The following is a 25,644-nucleotide window of genomic DNA, read 5'->3' on the forward strand; positions in this document are numbered from 1 at the left end:
CAACATTTTAAAAGAGATCAAAGTATTTAACTTAAAATAAATAGTACATCAGTATGAATCATTTTTAACAATGTCAAATATAAAAATAAACAATTCCTTTAATCCTAGATCATACTTTGACAACCTGTTTTAACATTTTTATAACTTTAAAAATATATATCATACCCCTTGGACATGATCCTAGTAAACAATGTCAGGAATTATCTACCGTAATAATTTTTCTAATTATAAATGAGTTAAATTATGTTTTAATGCCATATATTGGCAGCAATGACAAGTTTAGAGCAACATTACTAATAAATATTCAATATATAATTTACAAATCATAACAGTTTCTTAATAAACACACATTACACAAAAAACATACAGATAGCAATAGACAAAATTAATATACGGCTTTTTTATTTAATCAATGATAAATATTCTAAAATTCTTCCAGGAGACAGCTTTTTATTAAATTAAATCGTTCTCTAATATCATTCAAAAATATATATTCAATTATATTATGTTTTAGGGTCAAAATAGTCTTACACAAGTCAAAAATAGGTTTCTCCTCCCCTTTCAATAAATATGAGAGTGTAAGTCCTCCAATTCTACATGTCAGTTCTCAAAATGGTAGTTATTTCTACGGTATCATATACTAATGGATTCATTTAATACAATTTATTGTTTGTACATTCATCCCATTCACCATTTCTCATTAAAGCACAAATCTCAAAGCAGGTCTGACATCAGACTCATGAATTTTTAAGTATACATTTGTCTCTAAATCGAAGAATATACAGTTTTGAAGTACCTGATTGTCATCTACACAATAAAACAGCGATTACCTTCACATTTTTCCAAAATCTGCACCGTGTCACCGATCTCCAGTGGGAGTCCATGCTGAACCATTCCTCGAAAGTTTGCCAGCACTAAAGAAAAGGAAACAAACAAAAGGAGAAAACATTAAGTAAATCAACTTGAAACAAATCCGAAGACTGAACGATCTTTGTTTGCGTAACTGCATGTGGACGAGATGGAAACGTTTACCACAGTGGGTGAAAATATACCAAAAATACATTCAATAATTACTTCTATTTCAAAATTAAATGTAAAAACACTTCTAACACAGCAATCTTATTCTTAAATGGCAACTATTCAAATTGTACTGCTCAAAGTCTTAAGGTCAAATCCATTTTGTATAGCTCCCGGTCATGTCTTGGTATAGACTGCATCTGATCTTAAAAAAAAAAAACAAAGAAAGAAAAACACACACAAAACTATTTTTTAAGGGCATGATGTTTCAAATTTGAATTACTTTATTAAGAATTGTAAGAACTGAGGCATTTGCTAGAAAATGACTTTACACTAGCAAATTATATTATGTTGCTTAGTTGTCAATTTAGAACAGAGAAGAACTCTCAACTATTTTATTTATTGTTTTTTGTAACATAAATAAAAATAATAATAAAAAATGTAATATAAAAGTAGGTAATGTTACTTTAAAAGGAAACAATAAACATCTGCCCACCTACGCTTCTCTAGCCTACCAACTGTCAGTTGTTTGTGTATATCTACAGAATAAACACATAAAAACACATGCACATGATATCATGAAATCTTTTTCCACTAGATGGCATTATTGTAAATTAACTAGAACTATATAAGATGTTTTGAAAGATTTCTGTGTTGCCATGTAAATGACTGGACAACGTGTCGTAAAACTTTTCATTTTTAGTTCTACTAATACTAATAACATGTACTAATAATATAACAACACAAAAGAAAAGTAATTCAACATAGCATAACATAACGTAACACAGCGTAACGTAACATAACAACATAACATAACAACAAAATGTAAAAAAGTAAGATATAAAGTAAGATAAGATAGCAATGTAACAACACAACATAATGTAATGCAACATAACATAACACAGCGTAACAACATAATGTAACAATGTAATGTAAAGTAAAGCAACATAACGTAACGCAACAACATAATGAAACATAACAACATAATAATGTTTAATAAGACAACATAACACAATGTAACATAACATAAGATAACAATGTAACACTGTAACGCACCATAACATAACGCACCATAACGCAACACAACATAACGTAATTTAACATAACGTAACGTAACGTAACGTAATGTAACGCAACGCAATGTAGCGTAACAACATAACGTAATATAACGTAATTTAACATAACATAATAGCGTAACATAACATAACATAACGTTACAAAACGTAACACAACATAACGTAATGTAACATAACGTAACGTAACGTAATGTAACGCAACGCAATGTAGCGTAACAACATAACGTAATAAAACGTAATTTAACATAACATAATAGCGTAACATAACATAACATAACATTACAAAACGTTACAAAACGTAACAAAACATAACGTAATGTGACGTAACATAACATAAAAAGATAACAACGTATCATAATATAGCGTATCATAACATAACGTAATGTAAAGCAACTATTGGAGGAAAGCTAAAGAAAATATTATTTACATCTTATGGTACTCATATTAATCTCAACAACATTATAGACACCTTATGTTACTCACATTAATCTCTTCATATTTTTGGAACATATACACATATTAATCATGGACGAATACATGGATTGTGTTCATTAGAAAAAAGGTTTTGACAAGCAACTGATTAACCAATCTTTCTCTCGTTATGTGATATGTTATACTAACTGAAGTTCTTCTTTTATTATGGGGTCATTTACTGGAACATTTTGTTCAAGTTCTGCTGACAAAGGAAAATACAAGATACAAGGCTACAAGATATTGCAAGAAGGGGGGCCTTGGTCTAGACTTCCTCTCTACCAAAAAAGATGTGCAGGGTCACAAGAAGGGTATGGTTGTCACGAGTTGTGAAATATGTTAAAGGTGCTAACTATTTAGATTTTCTGTGCAGAAAGAGAATGGTGAAGGAAGAAATACCAAATATGCAGAAAAGCAGAACGGAACTCACCCCCGTTTTCCCCTCATGTCTATAAAACTGGGTTTCTAGTTACCAGGCATGGCAGAGCACCTGATATAAGTCCCGGTTAGCATTGTATAACAGCTAGACTTAATCTGTGTATGCCCAGAGCTCTGAACATCGAATTATTCATTTGTATTCAATAAATTACTAATCTTTTAAGCATTGAACAATTACTCCTGAGTTTGAATTGAACACACATGGAATAGAGGATAATATTCCAACACAACATAACATAACGTACCACAAAGTAACACAACAAAATGTAACACAATTTAACATAACAATGTAACATAACATAACATAATGTGGCAATGTAACATAATGTGATGTAACATAACATAAAATAACATAAGGTGACATAAACATAATATAAACAATTTTCATGTGTTTCCTGTATTAAAATGTTGTTATGGGCGCACATATGAGCGCAAATGCCTTTGCTATTTAAACAGCGTGACTGAAAAAAAAAACGTCAAAACGACTCTTGCGTCAAGCTGAAACTAGTAAATAACAATTGCGTCGCACCCTGCGCCACATTGCGCCACACAGTAAAAAATGGCGGTGATTTCAACGGTAAAAAACTGTAAAAATGCTACAGTACAAAATCCGTAACCTGGTTAACGGTATGTTTACTTAATATATACGGCGAATAACCGTAAATTGACTTTCCCAGAATTTTCTGCATGGCACATAACTTTTTATGCATTTGGTTGACATTAATATGGATCTTTTTAATTGTTTCCCTATCAGTTATGTACATTAGAGATTTATGTTACATCTAATGTTGATAAACAATGTTTACTTCATGACTTTAATTTTATGCGTGTTACCACACTGGTGTTTAGTAGCTGTGTGGATGACACTGAGCACCTTCTATATGCTGATACTCTTTTCTGCTTGTAGGAGAAGTTGATTATGATGAGCATTGGCTCATTATGTAACTTTCTCATCACCACCTGAATGTGGGTGTGCTAACGTGTCTAACTGTGTAACAAAAGATGTGTAGATGTTGATCATTCAAAATACAGACATATATCCTCTATGAATGAATAAAATACGGTAATTAACTGTAAAAATGAAAATTACTTTTACTGTTTGTACCGTGTTTTTAACGGTAAAGTACTGGCAACCACAGCTGCTGATTTTTTACCGTAAATTTTACGGATTAATTTTTTTTACAGTGCAAGTGTATGATAGGGCCCTAAGACTTTGGTCTTTTCTTAGCTTGATTTTTTTAAGAGTACATATCTATGTTTTCTAACATAAACATTTCTGCTGCTGAAGAAAAAATAAATAAATCACCCCAATATATACTTACTGGATGCAGTAGAAAACATTTTATAGTTCTTCCAACACAAACGTAATTGTAAAATGCTCATTAAAAGCGTGTGTGTGTGTGAGAGAGCAAGAACAAATTTGCTTAACTACAACAAGTTCAGTACACTTCAAAATACACAATGCAGCACTCCACACATTTCCCTACGAAATATAAACCTTACTATGCTTGCATCTGCATTTCTAACATTATCTCACTGCTCTCTTAAATAAGCCCTGAGTCACGTCCCAAAGCGAACCTTACATAACAAATACAAGATCTTCACACACGAGCTCATATAGGCTCAACATATCATTCATTTTCTCGACCCAACATGTTTTATCTTTCTTTTTGAGAGCTCATTTGCATATCAAGTGGGTAAGGAAACGTTCCGACATGGAAATAAATAAATAATTATACGGATAAACAAACCCAACAGAGTTCTCACAGCGTTCAGAGGTTAAGCAGGCTGCTGAAACAGCCATGTCAGCTTTTAAAGCTGAGAAGTGTTGCTGTGCTCACTGCCTGTCAGAGATGTGCTGAAGCAATCACACAGCATCCATCCTCCATTCTACCAGAGATGCTGTAAAGGATGGGCCACAGCACTTTTTTCATATTTCAAAAGATGTAAATTATGTCTGACTTCCTGGCACAAAATTTCATGCATTTAATACTGATAAATACACCAACAGCTCTAACATCAAATGGATCTTTTAAACAACCTTGATTAAAAATATATATCTCCTAATGGACATTATGGACATAATATATAATTTTATGGGTCAAATCACTTTTTTTCCATTTAAAAAGCTTAGAAATGGAATATTTCATTATTTTACTATTGCTAAATGTTTTTAAAGATGCAATAGAGTGCACTGATTTAGTATGTATGAACGTTCTCTGATATCTACATAGCAGATGTGTGGCGAAAATGAAATCTTGCCTAATTCTTTTCCATATCGAACATTTACTCTTTAGATTTCAATATAAATTGTTAATGCTTCCAGATTTAAAAGTGTATCACAACAATGACTGAAGCCACAAAAATAAGAGGGTCCTTTATACAGCATAGGGCTGGGTCACTAATCGAAAAGTAATGGAAATCGACATTCAGAACCTATAATCGATTACATTTTTCCAGGACGATTTTTTCAATTACTTTCCCTATGTGTCATGTGACCCTGATCTGTTGAAGACTGGTTGATTTCAACTTCTGTGGCCACTTTGCATCCACATTTGATCTCTGGTCAAGTAGGACGATGGACTCACTCTTGAGCCTTAATTTGCACTACACTGACAATGATTTAAAGCTGTGCCAGAGATGTTTTAGACAGCATATATAACTTGTCAGTGAACTATAAGGACAAAAATTTAAAAATAGAATAATTGTTCATTAATTATAATCGAGTTAAAATGTTCAATAAACCGAGATTTTGATTTTTGGGCAAATTGTCCAGTCCTAATACAGCATAACCAATTTTCAATGGCAGATTCATCAGATTCATCTCTAATATCAACACACTTCTAGATTCCCATTGCTGTACATTTCTGCTGTATGATTGGCTCTTAGATCAATATGGAGCAAAAAAAAGTCCAGAGATCGTGATCGTTATCAACATAAATTTTTATCGCGATCGTCCCAACCCTAGGCTAACCTAAGCTCATCAATTCTCTAGAAATTCTTCTGTTTTAAAGGCTCATTTTTGCATAACCACAGAAATGAACCCTTGAATGGAAAGCTTGGTTTTGACCATATTTGGAATGGCTGTGAATATTAATGAGCTCTGCTTTGACACTCGACAGCTCTCTCACACACAACCCAGCGTAATGTACAATAAAATACTCATGTGCAAAATAATTATACTTCATTTGTCAAAAACACTTGCCTCACAGTGAAGAAATTGAAAGGTTTATTTTAGCTAGATTGATAGGGATGTGTGATATAGAGTTCAAATTCCATCACAATATTTTCTGGTATGTATTGTGATAGTGATAATTTTGATGATTTATATGTGTCCACTGAGAGACAAAAAAAAGAGAAAAGTATACATTTTCACGTTTTTTTCTATTTTAAGCTGCAGGCTGCAGCAAAAAGTGGGCACTAGCAGGGTTCAAGACCCCAAGCATATGTTGAAATGTTATTTTTGTCATACATATTGGGTACTAGAGGGCGCTCTTGTTTGCATAATACATACAGTATACATTACTGAAGAAGATGTCAGCTATGATCAGCTTTCACTGCACGAGGATAAAGATGATATAAACGGATAAATAGATCAAGCATGAAGAAAATAAACAAACTCTTGTGGAAATATCAGGATTATTTGTGTTCTTTAAGTTATCCTGGGTATTTTATAAGCATTAATGTCTGTTTATAGTGCAATGCTAATTGACCTAGCCTTTATCACTTAAATTAGCATGATTCTTCTTCATTCTGTGATAATAAACAATGTCTGGTCACAACAAATAGTTACTTTAAACCAGGGCTGCTCAATCCTGTTCCTGGAGATCTACCTTGCTGCAAAACACAGCTCTCACCCTGATCAAACACACCTGAACCAATTAATTAGGACCTGAACAGCACTTGATAATTACAGGCAGGTGTGTTTGAAATGGGTAGCAACTGAAATCTACAGGAAGGTAGATCTCCAGGAACAGGATTGAGCACCCCTGCTTTAAACACTCAACTGGTATTTGTAAACAGGTTTAAACACGCAAAACTAATCGCACTTGTACTACTGTAATAATAAATAATTTTACAGTCAGATTATAAAGGTGTTATAATTATTACGATAAGTATTTTTTTTTTTATCTCATGGGCAAATTTTTAATAGTATATTCCAAATGATAAAATATCAACCATCCCTATGATGCACAGTAGATGATGAACAGTAGCCTGCTCATATATTCATTATCTTTTCAGCTTAATCCCTTTATTAATCTGGGGTCACCACAGCATAATGAACCGCCAACTTATACAGCATATGTTTTACACAGTGAATGTCCTTCCAGGTGCAACCCATCTCTGGGAAATATCTATACACACTTATTCACACACATACACTACATACAATTTAGCCTCCCCAATTCACCTGTACCGCATGTCTTTGGATTGTGGGGAAAACTAGAGCACCCGGAGGAAACCCACAGGAATACGGGGAGAACAAGCAAAGTCCACACAGAAACGCTTACTGACCCAGCCGAGGCTCGAAACAGCGACCTTCTTGCTGAGGCAACAGCACTACTACTACTGCACCAGTAGTGTCGCCCCTGCCCATATTTTTCACACAAAAACCTATCATTACCACTCAAATCAGAAAACATATTATAAATTCTTTCCGTAGTGAGCCAGGCTGAAGTGTGGAGATTGTTTTGTACACTGCCTGGTTATGTATGCACTCAAAAATTAACCCAAACAGTTACAGACTGCAGCTTTATCAAGCCTCAGACCTGACTCCTTTTAAACCCCTTGCTGTTACTATGATCACAACCACACGGTTGAGTCACAGAGACTAAGTTCTAGGAGTCCGGAGGGCTCTTTGCACCTGGTAAGGGTTATGCGAGACGAGCCTCTGGCTGGTCTGTGCATCTGCCAAGCAGCAGTGTGTGTCCACAGCAAAAACAGCAGGACCGTGGGAAAGCGTTTAGCACAAGCGCAGCTGAAATGGGTTTGTTCGTCCTGTTACAACAGAGCTTTTGTCACTCCAGTTGGCAGTGGCTGGAGTTCAAATGGAGGTTTAAGCTTTAATAAAAATGATATGTAACTGACCATATACACAGTTGCTTTTAGCTTTTAATAAGCAAGCTCAGGAGTTTATGTTTAGTAGTCAAGATGTCATTTTACTCATTGCCTTTGGGCTCTGTTTGCACACAGACACATTCACATGCATATTCTGCATATATACACTATATGCATGTGTTTGTAAGTGTATGTGTCTGAAATATGGCAGTTCTTTTCTCACAATGTCAGATTGACTGCTTGGGTGAAATACTCTTAGCCACAGCCCTCCAACTATTCGTTTTTTGTGAGTGAAATACACAAATTGTAAACTAATTGAATTCAGGCCAGTGTTTTCATTTTGCTGTTCTATAAATATCTGTTTATTACTCTACATTAATAATATTTGACCAATTAATATCATATTATCGTGATAAACTATCTGAAAAAAACCAATAAACTATCTGAATGGTCCTTTTATGATGGCTACCGCTCAGTTTAAAACGTTAACAGTTAAACTGCCAACAATGGTGTGTTGCCTGATATTTGCGATAAAACAAAGGCAATCCTCTAAAAAATGAACTAAAATAAGTTTAAATCATTTAGAATATGAATGAATTGCTAACCCCAAAGTTCATATTACCAATTTATGAATGCCCTTTAGTAATGTTGCTCCATCAAATAGTATGCCCCTTTTTTCTGTATGTGAAGTTTCTGGTCAAAATACAATACAAATAATTTTTTTACAACTTTTTAAATCTCCCCCTTTTAGTCTTTGATGCAAATTGTGCTGTTTTGGTGACTGTCGTTTTAAATTCACATTAGATTGTGCTCCCAGACGGCTTTTCAAAAGAGGATGGAGCTACAAATGCCTATGTGTCAGCATAGTGGAAAAAATACATGACTAATGTTATGTCAAAAGATGCTGACATAACAGCCGAAGACACTCCTGTGTTCATTTGTGCATCATAAAATGAATATTTTTAATGGCTCTTGGTATGGTTGGGCGATGTCGACCAATTTGGCATTGTACGATGTCCAATGTGAAGCATCGCAATGAACAGTGCCATCGTGGTCTTAGGCGGCGATGAATTATTTATGAATAATTAATTAATTAATTATTTGTAGCCTACCGTTTCAACTACCTGACCCGCACGGTCACTCTTTTACCCATAACCAAATCATAAAAAAATAAAGAGAAGTTACACATAAGTTACCACCTGTCAATCACTTTTTCCGCAGGACTCTGGCATTAATAGGCAGAGTGATCTGAGTTGTTATAATGGCGTCGACAAACTTGGTTGGTAAAAAAAGTGCACAACCAACAGGAACCAGCCAACAGTATCTGAGGTTTTCACTAAAATGACTAAGTATAAATGTGAAAGCGAAATATTGAAGCAGTGTACCGACGCTGTGACAAGTTACCTGATAGATTCAAAAGAATGAAGAGTCATTAGATAGAGACAAGATTAATTAAATATCAAGTTTAACAACTATAGTGAGACGCGATCCAGAGGTACATCCTTGATAAACTATCCAATGTGCACTGATCTCTGGGGTTTTGTGCTTAAAGCACCAGCTGACTGCCTGGACCTCAGACATGCGCATATGCTGCAGTGTGTGTGTGTGTGTGTGGTTACGTGATGTGGGTTTTCAGCCGTATAGTATGGATAGAGATCTTTTCAGAAATGCTAGATGAAACGTCAGTATTGACATGGATCATTTTCGTTAAAAAATTCCATTTTAAAACTAAGACGTATAAGTGTAAACGAGGCTAAGAGTTTTTTTTGAGCAAGTTGCTGCTGTGACGGGGGCAGGGTGGAGGATTCCGATGCCGGCTCAGCATCATGATGTCTATCGGCCATTCTCCATGGACAATGGCATCATCTATCCACCTAAACCTACCTCTTAGTTGCAGACATAATCTTCGGCACAGGTATGGTGCAAAGCATAATGGCGGACAGCTGCTTCTCACTCAGTCTATGCTAATCAATAATTCTATTGAAAAATATAATTTATTATTATTATTTTTTTAACGATTAAAGGCTGGCTATATTTACACTGTTGCCACACAACTATTTTAAAACCCTTTAAAACGAATCCAACAATGTGAGGCTTTTAAAAACTAGATCTGGCAACATGGCATTGTGGAAGTTGTACATGGTCACTCAACCTGCGTCTTACCAACATGAATTTGTACAGTGACATGATTTGAAATAATTTTACATTCACAGAACTTCAAATTGTATTTTTGAGGCTGTGAGATGACCAGAACACAGGACGGTTCAACATCTATGAGTTTTGGAAAGGTTAAGGTGGCATTAATGAATTGTTTGCGTCTGGATAATATTATGCATTTTCGGCTTCTAAATATCTGTGGATAGGAAGAATATCACACATCGCACATTTATGAGTGGGTTTTGTTTGGGGGGAAAAAGGTCACAATGGACTGGGTGGTTGCTACTTGTATCACTCTGGTTGCTATGCTGACAAGCTTTTTCTCTGCTGTGCTCAAATGTTACCCGCAGATATAATTTTCTCTCGACGAGCTGCAAAAAGAGTGTGTTGCAATTCAAATCCAGGTACACAAAGTCTGTGCATTTCATAAAAACTGCAGTTTAATATTGCAGATACACAAATTATTGGTACCTAATTTACTATTGACCCATATTATAGATTTTTTAAGCAGAAAGTATTGTCAGATTAATTAAACTTCTTTTTTTATATTAAAATTAACTTCTAATGATCATTAAAGTGAATATTTTAAAACATTTTAAAATGTATTAATGCTGTTTAACTTAATTATTAATTAACTAATTATTTGTCAACAACTATAACATCAACATAAATATCCAAGTAATTTAAAAGTAATAATTATGTACTAAATGTGTTTTATACAACTGCAGTGTTTATAAATAAATGCTATAACCAAATGTATTATTGTTATCAGACAGAACACAGACTTGATAGCCATGTAACAACACAAAAACATAATATAAGTAAGGGATAATAAACAACTAAGTGTTAACAACATAAATAATTATCGACGTAGAGCCGAAGGACCAAACAATGCACCAGCGTTGAATATCCTGCTTTTTCCATGGACATTTGTTAATAGTGCCTACGTTTAAACATTTTTTTGCGCAATATTTGTTAAATTTTTTTTTGCAGTTTTGACATGTTAAGATTTTCTAGTGTCTCCGCTGAATCAGCAGTGACAAGCAGACAGACAGAGCGATCATGTGCGTGCTGTTCATACCTGTTAACGTTATTAAAATGTGATTTCATCAATCTGATCACAGGTGGACAAAAAAGCCATTCCCAGTAACACCTGAAGTGTGTTTCTAGTCACATACTGAATGTGTTAGTCTACTTTTTACCACTTCTCTGATAAAGGAGAATTTGTATGTATATTGGCTTTCTCTTAGAGTTAACATTAACTTTAATACTGCGATAGCTGGGCTACCTACAGCAGAATTTCCGTGAATGACATTTCATAATAAACATACAAATTTTATTAAAAGCATAATATCAATTAAATACGCTTTAAAAATATGTTACTTTATTCACTGGCTAATTAAATTAAAGATAACAGTTATCAACTTTAAGCCTTCGCACTTTATTCTGTTTAACATGCTGTTTTTATCTGTTTAACAAATATTTTTGAACATCTAAAGCAATTAAATCATGTAATTATGCTTCTTTTTAATCAAATTATTAGGCTAGGCAAATTAATCTCATAGAATTGATCTAAAAAAAATGACCGTGATCGTTGCTTTGAGTAGAATAACGCTAAGATTATTAAAACACAATAAAGTTTATACACATTAAATAAAACATTCACAAAGCTGTATCTTATGAAACACCAGTTCAAGAGCACATAAGATGCATTATAAAGAGAAAGCAGCCAAAGCCTATTTTTTTTGCTATTAAATATGTTTGATATTAAATTTTGCAAAAGAAAAAAAACATATTAGGCCAGGTAAGAGAACATTCTGCTTTAATGTAAATGTAATTTTTTTTGTCTTTGAAACAAAACCTCCAATAAAGGAATGTAATCAGCCAAACATGCAAGATTAGTCTAATATTACATTACGTTCATAAATTAATTATGAAACTTATCTTTGCGATCTGCCAAAATTAAATACACCTGAGAACAAATAATCAAGTTCAAACAAAATAATAACCAAATAACCAGGTTCAAAAGTCCGAAGACTGACCATTAGATACACACAAGAGCTGTTTGCAAAGACTGTCTGGAGCTTAGAGTATGGAATTTCTTAAAAATGCACTATCCTTATACATAAACTGCCGATTTGACCTAAATTAACTATATTCTCGCTTGATAAACCTTTTAAATCTTGATTTTGTCTAATTTAGCAGATTTCTCGTCAGATGAACCCTCCTCATCTGTCTCCTGTGCAGCACATGTGAGTTGCTATGGAAAAATGTTTGAGAAAAGCGCATTTACGAACTGTGATCAAAACTGACTGGAGCTATCTGTGTGTTTCAACAAAAATAATGCACAGCCTCCAGCCAATGAGAATCAAGAAATTCAAGAGACCATGGAATAATATAATATAATATAATATAATATAATATAATATAATATAATATAATATAATATAATATAATAAATTATATAATAAAATAAATAATAAATATTATATAATAAAAATGATATAATATAACAATGCAATTATTCAATGTAATGAATTCACAGCTTTGTTGACATACATAATTACACAAGACTATAAACAATACTTAATGAACACTTCCATGACTATCATTCTCAATATCTTGACCTATCTTCTCCATGTTTCCAACAAAACGCACAACCAATCCTTTTTCAGCAAATGAAGGTTCCATCAACACCAACCATCCTGAAACACCCTCACCCAGCAAGCATCACAACAAAAGCACCCATTAAAATCCCACTGCTCTGACGCAACGCATCTTACCACAAAACACTTCATTGACATATTCTGTGGTTCAAGATCCACAATTACGTACTCGATTCCACATTTTTAATATATTCACCACAAAACGCCATTAATCACCATTATTATAAGAGACAGTAAATGGCTGATGTCAGACTGTTAAAGCAGCAGCAGAATCCCCAGTAGACGGTCCGAGTTTGTGGATTTGTGTCAGGGTGATGGATGGATGTGCACACTAACCTCTCTTCATATTGCTTTTTGACGCTAGCTGTAATGTTGTATGGAGTCAGTCTCTAGAGAGGACAATGCTAGCCCAAGGCACAGCGCAAATAGAGATAAACTTGATTCAGAAATATCAACATTTAGAATGCTAATAAGATGTTTGTATGAATACACGGGAGATCAGTACTGTGGCTTTTAGCTTGTTGAGAGTCCGGGTTGGATTGGATAACTCCCAATTACATGGGATTGATTAGTAACACTCATTTGGCGCAAACATGTTTATTTTAAACCAGAGATTCCAAATAAATATGATGAGAAATATCACATATATTTTGACAATTAAGATTTTATTTGGAGTGGTTTAAACCTTTTCTAATCCCATCTACACACATCATCTACAACATGCAAACACTCCATTTAGGGCTGCACAATATATCGTTTAAGCATTAATATTACAATGTGTGTATCTGCAAAAGTTTGTTAAATATGACAAGCAATAACTTTCCACATTTGTTGTGAGCTGCAGGCTTTACACTTTCATGTGTCAAGAGTATTCATCATGTATTTCAATGCATATCAATGTATTTAGTTCTACATTTAAAAAATATTTTCTTTATTATAGTAGCCGGTTTTTTAATCGCTGTATGGAATAACTGGATGTTTACAAAAGCATTTTGATATTGGTAAAGATGTCTGCAACTTTTATGAAGCATAATCACTGGCATATTAACTGCCAAAACATGTTTATGACTGCATTAATGTATTATTTCTTTTTTTTTAAAAGTCACATATTGTGCATTTCTATTAACATACACAAATTGCACTAAAGCGATCTAAAAAGTTCATATCAATAAGTTTTCTCTTTGCACCACCAGGTGGCAGTCTTTGTACTTTCATTTCAAGGGTGCAGACTGCATACGTTTTATTAATATATATAACTTTATTTAACTATATATGTAGTTAAATATATTTACTATTTTCCCAAGTGTATATGACTACTACTGTAAGAAAAAATCAGAATTTGGGACATACTTTCTCTATTATCTTTGCTTGAACTGACCCGATCTAATCCTGTTTATATGACTTAAACCTGCTTCCGATCAGGTTTGAGCTAGCAGAACTGTTGCTATGACAACAATTCTCTGGTCGGCTTTGAAGAACGAAACGATCCTAAATTGTGTCAAATCGTCAATATCTAAATCCAGCTAACTGAGTAATCCACGTACGAAGAACGAACCCCTGGTGGCATATTCATTGAAACAAGCATGCAAAATTTTGTGGAGTACAGACAATAGGTGGTACTATAATAGTAGAAAAGGTCTCAAAAACACAGTGCTTTGATGTCAGTAGAAGCTCAATACAGTGTTTCAATTACCATTTTAGCCACTAGATGGATTAACTTGAAATTTGGCATGCAGTGTATTTGTTCAAAGTGGAACGACATAGTATAAAAAATAGCCACTATAACCCAATTAAATTTGAGCACCCATTACAGTGTTTCCGTATGCCATTTTTTTGGGGGGGCACCCCATTTTCATTGAACAGTAAGAATGATTAATTAATCCATATGAAGCGGTCCCTAAAAGTCACGTCTCGTTTTCAGTTTCGACTCAGGCACGTTTTGCACTCACACACAAGCGTACCACGCCAAAGTTCAAGTGAACCGCGCTCTCGATTCAAAGCGCTCACACTTCTTAAACAATCCTGGAAACGGGCCTGGGCAGGGTTCGGATATCATAGTGTGAGTAGACCCTAAGCCAGAGTGAAATGAATGGATGAATTATTTTCTGTAATGCTGCTTCTGGCCATGACACGTTCACACCTAAAGAGACGTGTTTAAGGTTTTATATGCAGCATCCTTGATTTATTCTCTTAGGTAAGTCAAGATCTTCTCTTAAGGTTCATACTTAGACAGAAATGTGGTCAATGTATTATAAAGCTTGAAGCATTAAAATCGGTGCACAGTATCAGCCGATGATCATGACAAGGAATCAGTACTCTGTATTGGCTGCAAAAATCCTGTTCTGAGCATCTCTATCTTTGACCAAACTCCCCCTGTCTGTACTAGACTAATCTTGATAAGTCAGTAAATACACCCTAAGGAAAAAGAAGTATTCTTAAGTAAAGTTCAAGTATAAAAGTATACTGTATTTAGTAAGTAATTAAGCCCAAGATACACTGCAGCGACAAAACCTGGACACTTTGTAGATAAAAAAAAAATAAAAATAAATGTTCATTTTTAGCTTGTACAGTTCAAATAATTGTTCAGTTTTTTTACTGCTGTCATTTAAAAAATAACAATTAACATCATGACTCCTTGTGTCAGTGTGAACAGCCACGTAGCGTCACGCCATGCCAAACAAGCACAATTCTATTTTTGTACATCTACCGCTTCCTCTTGGCCCTCGAAACAGAGTGTGAAAAGGTAGGGCTTCAAAATCTACCCCTAAGAAATGGGACACCACTACAGCACCTGCACACATCATCGCGATCTCTTGCTTCATATGAGATCAGACGATAGCGACTGCTGTAGTTATTCCAGTTGTGTTATTGTTTGGTATTTATCTTCAGGAAATCACTAAAGGCAACAATACCATGTTATCATAATGATATGATGTAGCATTAAGCTCGTAACTGTACTGTGCATTTAAACTGTGGCCATATTCATCTATGTAAACACGCGAAAACAGCATTAACATTATAGCAGACACTGTAAAAAGCTCATTCACAACCACTAGACTTTTCTGGTTTGTATTCCAGTGTCATCGAGTGTCAGAATATTGTGGGACTACTATACAGGAGTTATTATAATGGATTATAGATAGCGAAATATAGCATTTTTTATTTGAGCTTTTTTTTTTTAAGCATGACGGTAAAACATGAATGGCATAATAATGACAAAAATGACTAATTTGTGCATCTCTTACTGCCGTGTGCAATCATGCAGCCGTTGTATATGGTGTATTCTTGGAAAATTTACGTACAACTTGGTTTCGAATGTGGTGCTGAAAAATCTGTTTTAAGGGCTATCTAGCCCTTCCCTTTAGCTTTACACCTTCAAGATAAAGAGAATTAAGACATACCTACCCCTTCACGTTAATGCGCAAAATGATGGCTAGGGGGTAAGGGGAGCGCTAAGGGGTAGAATAGGGATTGGGTCTATATCACAGCAAAACAAAATATCGCAATGTCAGATTTGTCCAATATCAGGACAGCCCTGGTTTAAAAACTCAAACTGGAAAGTTTTGCGCATGTGCAGCTTACCTGAGAAATGGCATAACGTTGAACGATGCACAAAACAAGCACAGTCAAAACAACATAGTCAAAAATGTCTTCTGACTTTATCCATAGGCTGCATTTTGTATTGTTTTTTTTACTCTTGGTAAATACATAGTGCTGCATAAGTACTTTATAGTAAATACTGTTTATGCCTCTCAACTCCCGAAATTGATAAATACAAAGCACCCTATCATACACCAGGCACATTAAGGCGCGATTTGTTGCTTTATAAATAGCAAATCTATTTGGCCACTTTGTGGACTTACGGGCATACTGGTCTATAAAAGAGGTGTGCATATTTAAGCGCCTGATCGATATATCTTTGTGCTGATTTTAAGAGCCAATATGAGCCTGTTGCGAAATTGTTTTTAAAAAACATATTTAACAGAACATATGAAAGCCAATTATGAATATCTGTTTTTTTAGCTCCCTGACATTGGTATTAGTTTAAGCTAATTTAAACTTCCATAAGAAACAATGACATGTTGTTTTGCATCAAGCAGATATGGCGTTGACCACACTTTCAATGGAGTGAAATAAATGTATTATATTTGATTAAAAAAATAATTGTTATTTGTGTTTTTAATACGGGTTTGGAAGAACAAAAGGTTGGGAATTTTGGAAATAACATTGAGCCTAGACTAATTTAATTTAAACTACTCACATGAGACAAATTTGAAAATAGTAACATGACTCTCTCAGCATAAATCCAAGTGTGTCACAAATCAGGAAGGATGAGGAAGTGAGGACCCAATTGCAGACAAAATTATTTATTAAAATAAAACAAGAAGGGAAAAACAAACTACCCCGAGGGGGAAAACATGAATAAAAGGCAGAAACAAACTCGACTGGGCTGGCAGGACAAAGCAGGGCTGGACACAACAAGACAGGGAAATATCAACAACAAACTGGCACAGGACAGCAGACATGAGGAGATTTTATGCAGAACTAAATTAACACAAACAGATGAACATAATTAACTGGGTTCACAAGGGGAGTGGGACTAGACAATAGACGGGAGAGCACATGACACAAAGAGACAACACAAGCCATGCGCTCATATAAAACAAGACTAGAACACGCAGCCAATGAGAGAACTCATTAACTGCGTGTTCATGACAACAAAAGCACGCAGTGCATGTAAACACGCACCACATGCTAAACACAACACCAACAGAAGACTGAACGCAAGACACGAGTACACGATGTATGAATACACTCACCGTGTACTCACACACGCAGCATGCATGTTTCATCCCAGCGCCGACCAAAACCGAAACCAACTGGACTGAGACACTGGGAATGAAACACCACGCTGCAGACAGATGAACACCCGGACGGGAGAGCGCACTTGCAAACACGCAAAGACCTCACGCACCCGCATCAAGCGGGGACGCGCACGGTCCATGCGCGTTCACAAATGGTGCTCATACAGAGACACACACAATGACAAAACAAGTGCTCGACCCAAGAAAACTCGAGCTGAGCACAACAGGACAGGACTAGACAGAGCTGGTGTCCAGACTCTGCCACCAAAACAAGAACTTAAACACCAGAGTGGCAGAACCCTGACAAAATGTGCACACTTTTGAAAAAATGTATCATGCCACAATATTTTAATCTAATAGCAATACCCTTCCTACCAACACAACTTATGTCTAAAAATTAAAAAGCTATTTATGGTTCATTTTTCGATTGAAAATAAAAAAAATTTAAACTGCTCAGGAAAAATATTTTTTGGGTTTTAACACTGTAAGGCTGACACAAAAAGATCAAAATAATAATGAATAAATACATATTATTGCACAAAATATGTGTTTAACCTTTAGATATTATTGTTATTATCAAATATGATACAGTAGGCTTTATAGGGTTAAGTTGGAAGCCTGGAATGTCCACAGGATGATGATGTTTTTGGTTCATTTTATCACACCAAGCATAGTTCAATACATTGGCCGAAATGACTCAGTCAGTCTCTAAAAACAAACAACTTTAATAAAAATCAAATATCAGAGGTACACTGGCAGTGCAGTTTTCTCATTTGATGTATAATGATTCCCAGGCTCAGCCCTCTTGTGCAGTAATGAGAATATTAGTTTTGATATTACATCTCTCCCATCTTTTGCTTTGTTCTGTTCACTCCCAGAGCACAACATCTTTCTATATTAACACTTTATTTGCATATAAAACAGTGCAGAATATTGTACTTCTGGAACGCCAACAGTGTAACGACATCTCACTTAAAAATAATATAAGCCGTTATCTTGCAAAAGGAACATTTTGATTAATGACCAGTTTTGTTAGCAAATCTACTTTACACAATAAAGATTTTAAAATTTTTAAACTTTAAAAAGACATCTTTTTAACATCTCAATAATTTTTAGATATCAGCACTGAAATATGAAGACTTCTAAAAAAATATCTTGATTTTTCTCTTGAGGAAAACACCTCAGTAATCTTAATACACTGAATCTTTTCAACAAAGAATCTTTGATTAAAGTAGTGGATCTAGTCATGACATATTCTGGCATCAAAAATAAATCCAGGCTTTACTTATAAATAAGCAACTTTTAGATTTCCCCCCAAAGATTGTAAATGCTGTGGGTCTGAGGTACTGCCAAAACATTGCAGTTGGTTTAAGAATACAGCATCACTGTCATAGCAACAAATTCCAAGAATGCAAAGAGAGAATTATTTGTATTATTTATTTAATTACCCATTACAGTGTTTACTCAATAATTTTATTCCTGCTGTGGTGCAGGCCTTTTACAAAGATCTTCCAACTACCTATGCTATTTCAATGGCAAATATTGTGAGAGCAGTATTACAAGTCGAGATTGCATTTGTGTAATATGCGCATGCTAATCTGTTTGCTTGTGCGCATATTTTCTTTGTTTGTGAACAAAACTTCTTGTACGCCCTCAAATATACGCTGCTTAAGCACAGATTTTCTAAAGTACTCAAATAAATGCTGCTAAAGTGTGATTTAGTGCGTTTATGTAATGTGTATGTCTCCAACATTTACTAGATTAGCTAGGAATATTTATTAATATCTCCAATTAACCTACAGAATGACATTGATGCGTCCTGAAGAAAAGTGAAATGGCCATAAACTTCAGCAAGATAAAGTCATTGTGTGCAGAGCCATAGACCTTTGTATATAAATAAAGTATGATTATGAAAACTGTTTATTACAACTGCTACATTATGTTTGCTGGCTCACGCATCGCGCAGCCCTGTCAGTCAGTACGTTAGCATTTAACCTTAAAGTTAAACCAATGGGTTAAATAAATAATGCACAGCATTACTATATTGCAAAAAAGTTTGCTCTGTTATAATTAATCTACATGTTAATTTTGGTTCAATCATAACCCATTTTGGTGTGAATTTTGGTGTTGCGCCCTGCCATGGAAGAATGAATGCAGCGAAAACCATGCATCATTTTGTATTTCATGAACGTCTACCCTAAACCTAAACCCAACCATCACAGTAATGTAAAAGAAGTAATTATACACATTATTATTATTAAAATATATGAAATTACTCATTCATTTGTATTTTATGAATACCTACCTCACCCCAACCCAAAACAGTCATGTAAAAAAATTAAATACCGTAATAGAGTGTCACAAAAATGATGCTGTATCCGCAATTATATCCCTTTTAGACTTTACCCAGAAAGAGGACTCCCATAATCATGGAAACTGGTCTTGTATGAAATTAAATAAGATCAATAAGCAAACTAAACTTTAGTGAAAACAAACTAATACACTGACGAATAAGAAAAACACTTAAAAAAATACAAAACAGCTTCAATTTTGCTGAATGCAGTTTTGAATGTACTGCCAGTGTTGCGCTGCCAATAACTTACTAGCCAATCAGAAAAGGCCGTTGGTAAGCCTGCCTCCATGGAAGGTTTGTACCAGATTGGCGAATATAAATTTACATAGAGCAAACAAAATCTTGTAAAAAGCAAAATCGAAAACATTGACAGTGCATTCAAAACGAAAGTGAAACTGAAATGAAGTCAAAAAAGGATACAGTTCATCTGAAGTATTGCGATTAAGTCTGTATTCGAAACACTCTTATTATCAAGAACAAATTTGAATTGAACTTTGGAGGTTAATGATGACGTTAAACGAGAAAATAAGGATGCAAGATTCAATGCTATATCACTGCGATTTATAACTTTTTGATTTAGTGGCTAATTTGTATGGTCTCATTTGTACAATTTGTTTATGAGTACAATCTCAACAAATTATCAAAATGAACTCTATGATTTAGCCCCTAAACTGACAAAACGTAAAATAGTTGTTTCCTCGTGAGATCAGGCTCATCGTCATTTTCTGCAGAATTCCGGAGATTTTTAGCCCATCGTTAATTCTGTTTCTTAACTTGAGTAAATGTGTATAAATCTAAATTTATTTAATTTTTTTATTAATTACAGTAATATTATTGACTAATATGAAAATGCTTATCTGATTTATGTACAATGCAGTTTGTAACGTAATATTTTCTGACTAATAGTAGATATATTATATGAGAGACTTGCTTTGTTTACCAAATAAAGTGAATCTAATTAGATTTGCAATTTAAACATTAAATAAAAGTTAAAAAGGTATTACTTTTTATTTCACTAATTAAGGTTTTAGTCATGATACTCTCAAAATAATTCCGCAGAAATCCTCAGATTTTTACCAAAATTCTCCGCAGAAAAAGCAAAAAACGTCCGCAGATTCCATCTGGCCCTACTAATGAGACTTTACTGTAAAAAAGCTTATTTAGCCCGAACATGCACATACACTGTAAAACCCAACAGTTAACTTCATCAAATGAAATTAGTGTAGTTAACTCAAAATTGACTGCAAGTTAATTCTACTCATTTGAAAAGAGTGTTGAACATAACCAATTAAATGTTGTAAATAAATTAGACTTTCAAAATGTAAATTCTGTCAGTTAACAGATATATAGAGGACAAAGTAGAAGACATCAGTGAGTAAATCAAATCAAATCAAATCAAATTAAAGCAAAGGCAGGAGCAGCTCGAATAGTGTATTTAGCATTGAGCTCCATTGAGCTATAAAATGGGATTGTTTATGTCTTTGATAAGTTCATCATAAAATATAAAAAATTATACCGCATCATTAATTCATAAATTTTAAAGCAACATTTTCTAGTTATTTTTAAATATAAGCAAATAAATGATGGCATTACCAAAGGCAAATTTAATGTAATATGGTTTGATATATTTAACTTTGGCCCACAGCCCTCAATCAAGTTTGGTTTTTGGCCCTTTAGAAGAAAAAGTTCGGCCACCCCTGCACTAAGTATTTTTCATTATTATAAATCTTAAAGTAATTTTTTGCAGCTTAGGTACAATATCACAATAATATCATGATAAAAGCTTCAGCAATTATTCAAAGTAAAATAAAAGCACATCTTCAGAAGATTTTCCGACAACTAAATTGAGTCTAAATGTGTTTGTAGCGTGTTAATTAGTGAAGCGTGGCGTTCAGATGGGAATGTCTTGTAGCTATTCTCCATGGAGCACAGGACAACCGTTATTACCAAAACGTCCAGAGAGAGAACAACCGAGACTGTGAGAAAAAGTACTGGATGAAGAGTGCTGGAAAACACACAGCAAACTCACTTTTGGGAATTGTTTGTCTTCGTCTGTCACTTTCTCTAATGCTACAGAAGACAGATTAAGTCAAAAGCATGTTCACAACCGCATCATCGCCTAGCTTCATCGATTTAATCCATATAATATTCTAAGAGAAAATAAGCAATGTTATTTTAGCAAAAATATGACAGACATGTTGAGTCATGGCACTCAAGGAGGCGATATACTGTAGGTTCACATCTTTCTCACTCTCACAAATGCTTCCAGTCTATCGACTTTGTTCATCCAAAAGTGCGGCAAAAATAAAACTGGCATAACGCTAAGGTCTTGTTCTCCAAGTCAAGTGCGGCCTCAGAGCTTTCTCAGACAAATACAAACCAAATGTGACTTCTCCAACCAGTAGGTGAGAGCAAATTCACCTGACTATAAAAGTGGTTGCTATGAAAAACAGCCGATGAGCTCTGACAGATGGTAACAAGCACAAAGGCAGCAGTTTGGCGAGTGACTGTCCTTTTCAAACCCTGTCCACACAGACAGTCATGCTCTACATGCGTTCTGACAGCAACCAACGAGCACAACTATTCAAGTCACACTGTAAACTACCTGACAGTCAGGCTCCAGAGCATATGGTCAGTTCTTATCTATTGGTATTTTTGGTCAAATAAAATGTAAAAATGCTGAAAAAAACAGCTGCACAATATATTAGAAAATTATTGTCATTGTGACAATAGTATGTATTGCATATATTATTATTGTGATAACCATAATTATTCAATATATTTCAGCATATTCATATTGCAGGGAAGTTCAATAGATTTAATTTGTCTAATGTGCAAATATTATTAATTGTGTGCTATGCATAGGTTGTTTTTGTCATTTATTATACCCTGCTGAATATGTGAATTTTGGGGTAAGATTACATTATCGCTGTTTTGCTGCGTGTGCCTTTAAATGCAAATGAGCTGGTTCTCACACCTATAGTTCCCATATGCAAGTCTGTTTCTCCTGCTGTGACAGAGATAAACAACAGTCAGTGACAGATTCGAATGAAGCAGAGATTCCGGTCAGAGTCAAAATAACAAGTAAGTTTATTTGATGTATTTGTTATGGAGTTTATTCAAGCCTTTCTGCAATGATGAGTCACATAGAAATGTTGTTACAAAGTTTGCAGTACACACACACACACACAAACACACACACACACACACATACATACACACACACACACACACAAACACACACACACACAAACAAACACACACAGACACGCACACACATACACGCACATTTAACTTCGAAATGTTTTTGCATGTCTACGTGCACCAAATGTGACAGAATACAAGTTAATATACATCCATTTCATATCCATTATACTAATTTACAAAACAAACCAGATTTAACATCCACAAACCGGGTTGTTTGAAGCATCCAGCAGAAATTTGATTGTATTTTTTTAATTACAAACATTTTAAAAATGTTTTAAACTCATGCTTGATGTGCTGATCACGGAGAGTTGGAACAGATCTTTTAATTTTAGTTTCTTAGGAAACCCTGTTCTGTGGACATGTTTACAGTATATGCACTTTTATACAACAACTCAAGAAAGTTAAGCCAGAGTGAGTAGTGGTGTAACGCTTGACAAGTTTCACAGTTCGGATCACTTTACAGTTTTTGAGTCACAGACTATTTTTCGAATCAACAAAAACAGAAGGATATGAATTTAATTTGCTTTCTATTTATTACAAAAACAGTACAGCAAGGAACTTTTGCTTTTAGAAAAAAAAAAACTTATAGAATTTTTACATTTTAAAAAAATAGTTTTTAATGTAAAATACGTAATAATCAACTTTCACTACTGTTGCTGACCAAGCTAGATGTATAAAGATAACATTAAAATCTAGTGCGACAAAACATCATCATATTCATTTTTAGTCTTATTTTCAATTCATAATTTACCAACTCACCCATAAAAATGTCATGTTTCATTACTAGATGTAATATTTTTCAAGGATTATTCAGTAACATATTTGTGATGGTTGTTTATCGCCACCTATTGGCTTAACTGTGTAACTGTCAAATTGCTTTTAAATTGTTTATATTCAAAGACTACAGAATACACAAGACATGTCACTCATCTTTTTTAATGGGGAAAGGTGTAACTGTCAATATGGTAAACAAAGCCCCGCCTACTAGTACAGGAGCCAATCATTGATCACTATATGTCAAATAAAGCCCGCCTTCTAGTACAAGAGTCAATCGTCAATTGCTATAAACTGACAATACTCTGGGGGAAGGGCTTGGATCACAGTTTCTGCAAATTTTTTGTGATTTGGATGTTTAGAAATAGAACTAAAATCAAAATTGTTTCGTTTTATTGTTCATTCCTAATGTGAAATTCAATGGTGAGCTTTGCAATCAGTTTTGGAGAATTTGATGTTTCCCCATTCAGACAGAATGCCAGAGCAAGTTTCAAAGATGGATTTCATTCTTTACCATGAATATCAGTGTTTATATCTGAACTTTAATCTATTATACCAGTTCCTCTCAGCTTTGTGATTGTTTGTAACTCAGAAATCATATTACTGTCTGAGAAGGCCAATACTGAATGTCTATTTTGAGAAAGTTTGGCACATGAGAACTCTACTTCTAGTGTGCATGTTGCACATTGAAATTTTAATCATTACTTACTCTCCCTTTTGTGACTGCAAATTTCATCCAACACAAATTAGAATGTTGAATGTGTTTTTTTTTTTCAATTTGTGCAGATTTCTTTCAATAAAAATGTAAAATATGCTCATAATGTTCTGCCAAAGCTGACGTCAAAAATATAATCACTATCATTGTTGTGCATTTAGCCACTTGTGGTTTTGACCCCCCCACCTATTGGACATTTAAACTAAAGTACTGCATTTTTCAGTTCTACTTTCAGTTTCGCTCAGCGTGGAGTCGAGAGTAATGCACATGCACATTATTTCTGGGGCTGATTTAAACATTGAAATAAATGTGCATAAGTGCTCTACATTTACTGAAGCTCTATTTTTGTGAATATTTAAGGGTCATTCAATTATTATCAGTTTTATACCACCTGTATTTTGTTGAACAAGCACTTTTTAATAGCTAATATGTTATGTTGGTGGTGTAGCCTATCAAATGTGCTAATTTTGATAATATTCGATTCAAATGGTCTCATTAAACAGATTTTCCTTATATGCGTATTGAAAGTTTTATGAAAACAATGTACATTTTACTGCTGGTTGAATTTAACATGTGTATATATACTTGCTTTTCCGCTTTTTGTTGAAGTTTTGCAAAAAAGAAAGATACGAAGAAGAATATTTGCCAGTAAAGTCAGGAAAGTTACCCAAACTGCTTTCTGCTATTTCTACGCTATCTGTTAAACTTTTGGTAAAGCAACAACTGGTTGGGATAGAATAATTATTATTATCATTATTATGTGATAATGAAATATTAAATGTTAAAATGTTCATTTAAACAGCCACAGATATATTTCTGCAGTCGTGGGAAGCAAAAAAAAACATGC

At 34.3% G+C, this 25,644-nt stretch overlaps 1 protein-coding gene across 2 annotated transcripts in view; it reads right to left on the reverse strand.

The window, feature by feature from the left end:
• Positions 1–25,644, reverse strand: part of dock4a (dedicator of cytokinesis 4a) — a 199,976-nt gene that overhangs the window by 150,979 nt on the left and 23,353 nt on the right. For both annotated transcript variants that reach the window (XM_073943142.1, XM_005170698.6), the window contains exon 2: positions 831–914. Coding sequence is in view for 1 of the 2 variants with exons in the window: in XM_005170698.6 (XP_005170755.2) it covers positions 831–914 (84 nt within the window). In the remaining variant the exon portion in view is untranslated. The remainder of the gene's footprint in view (positions 1–830; positions 915–25,644) is intronic.

Source organism: Danio rerio, chromosome 25, assembly GCF_049306965.1.
Source record: "Danio rerio strain Tuebingen ecotype United States chromosome 25, GRCz12tu, whole genome shotgun sequence".
Lineage (NCBI taxonomy): Eukaryota > Metazoa > Chordata > Actinopteri > Cypriniformes > Danionidae > Danio > Danio rerio.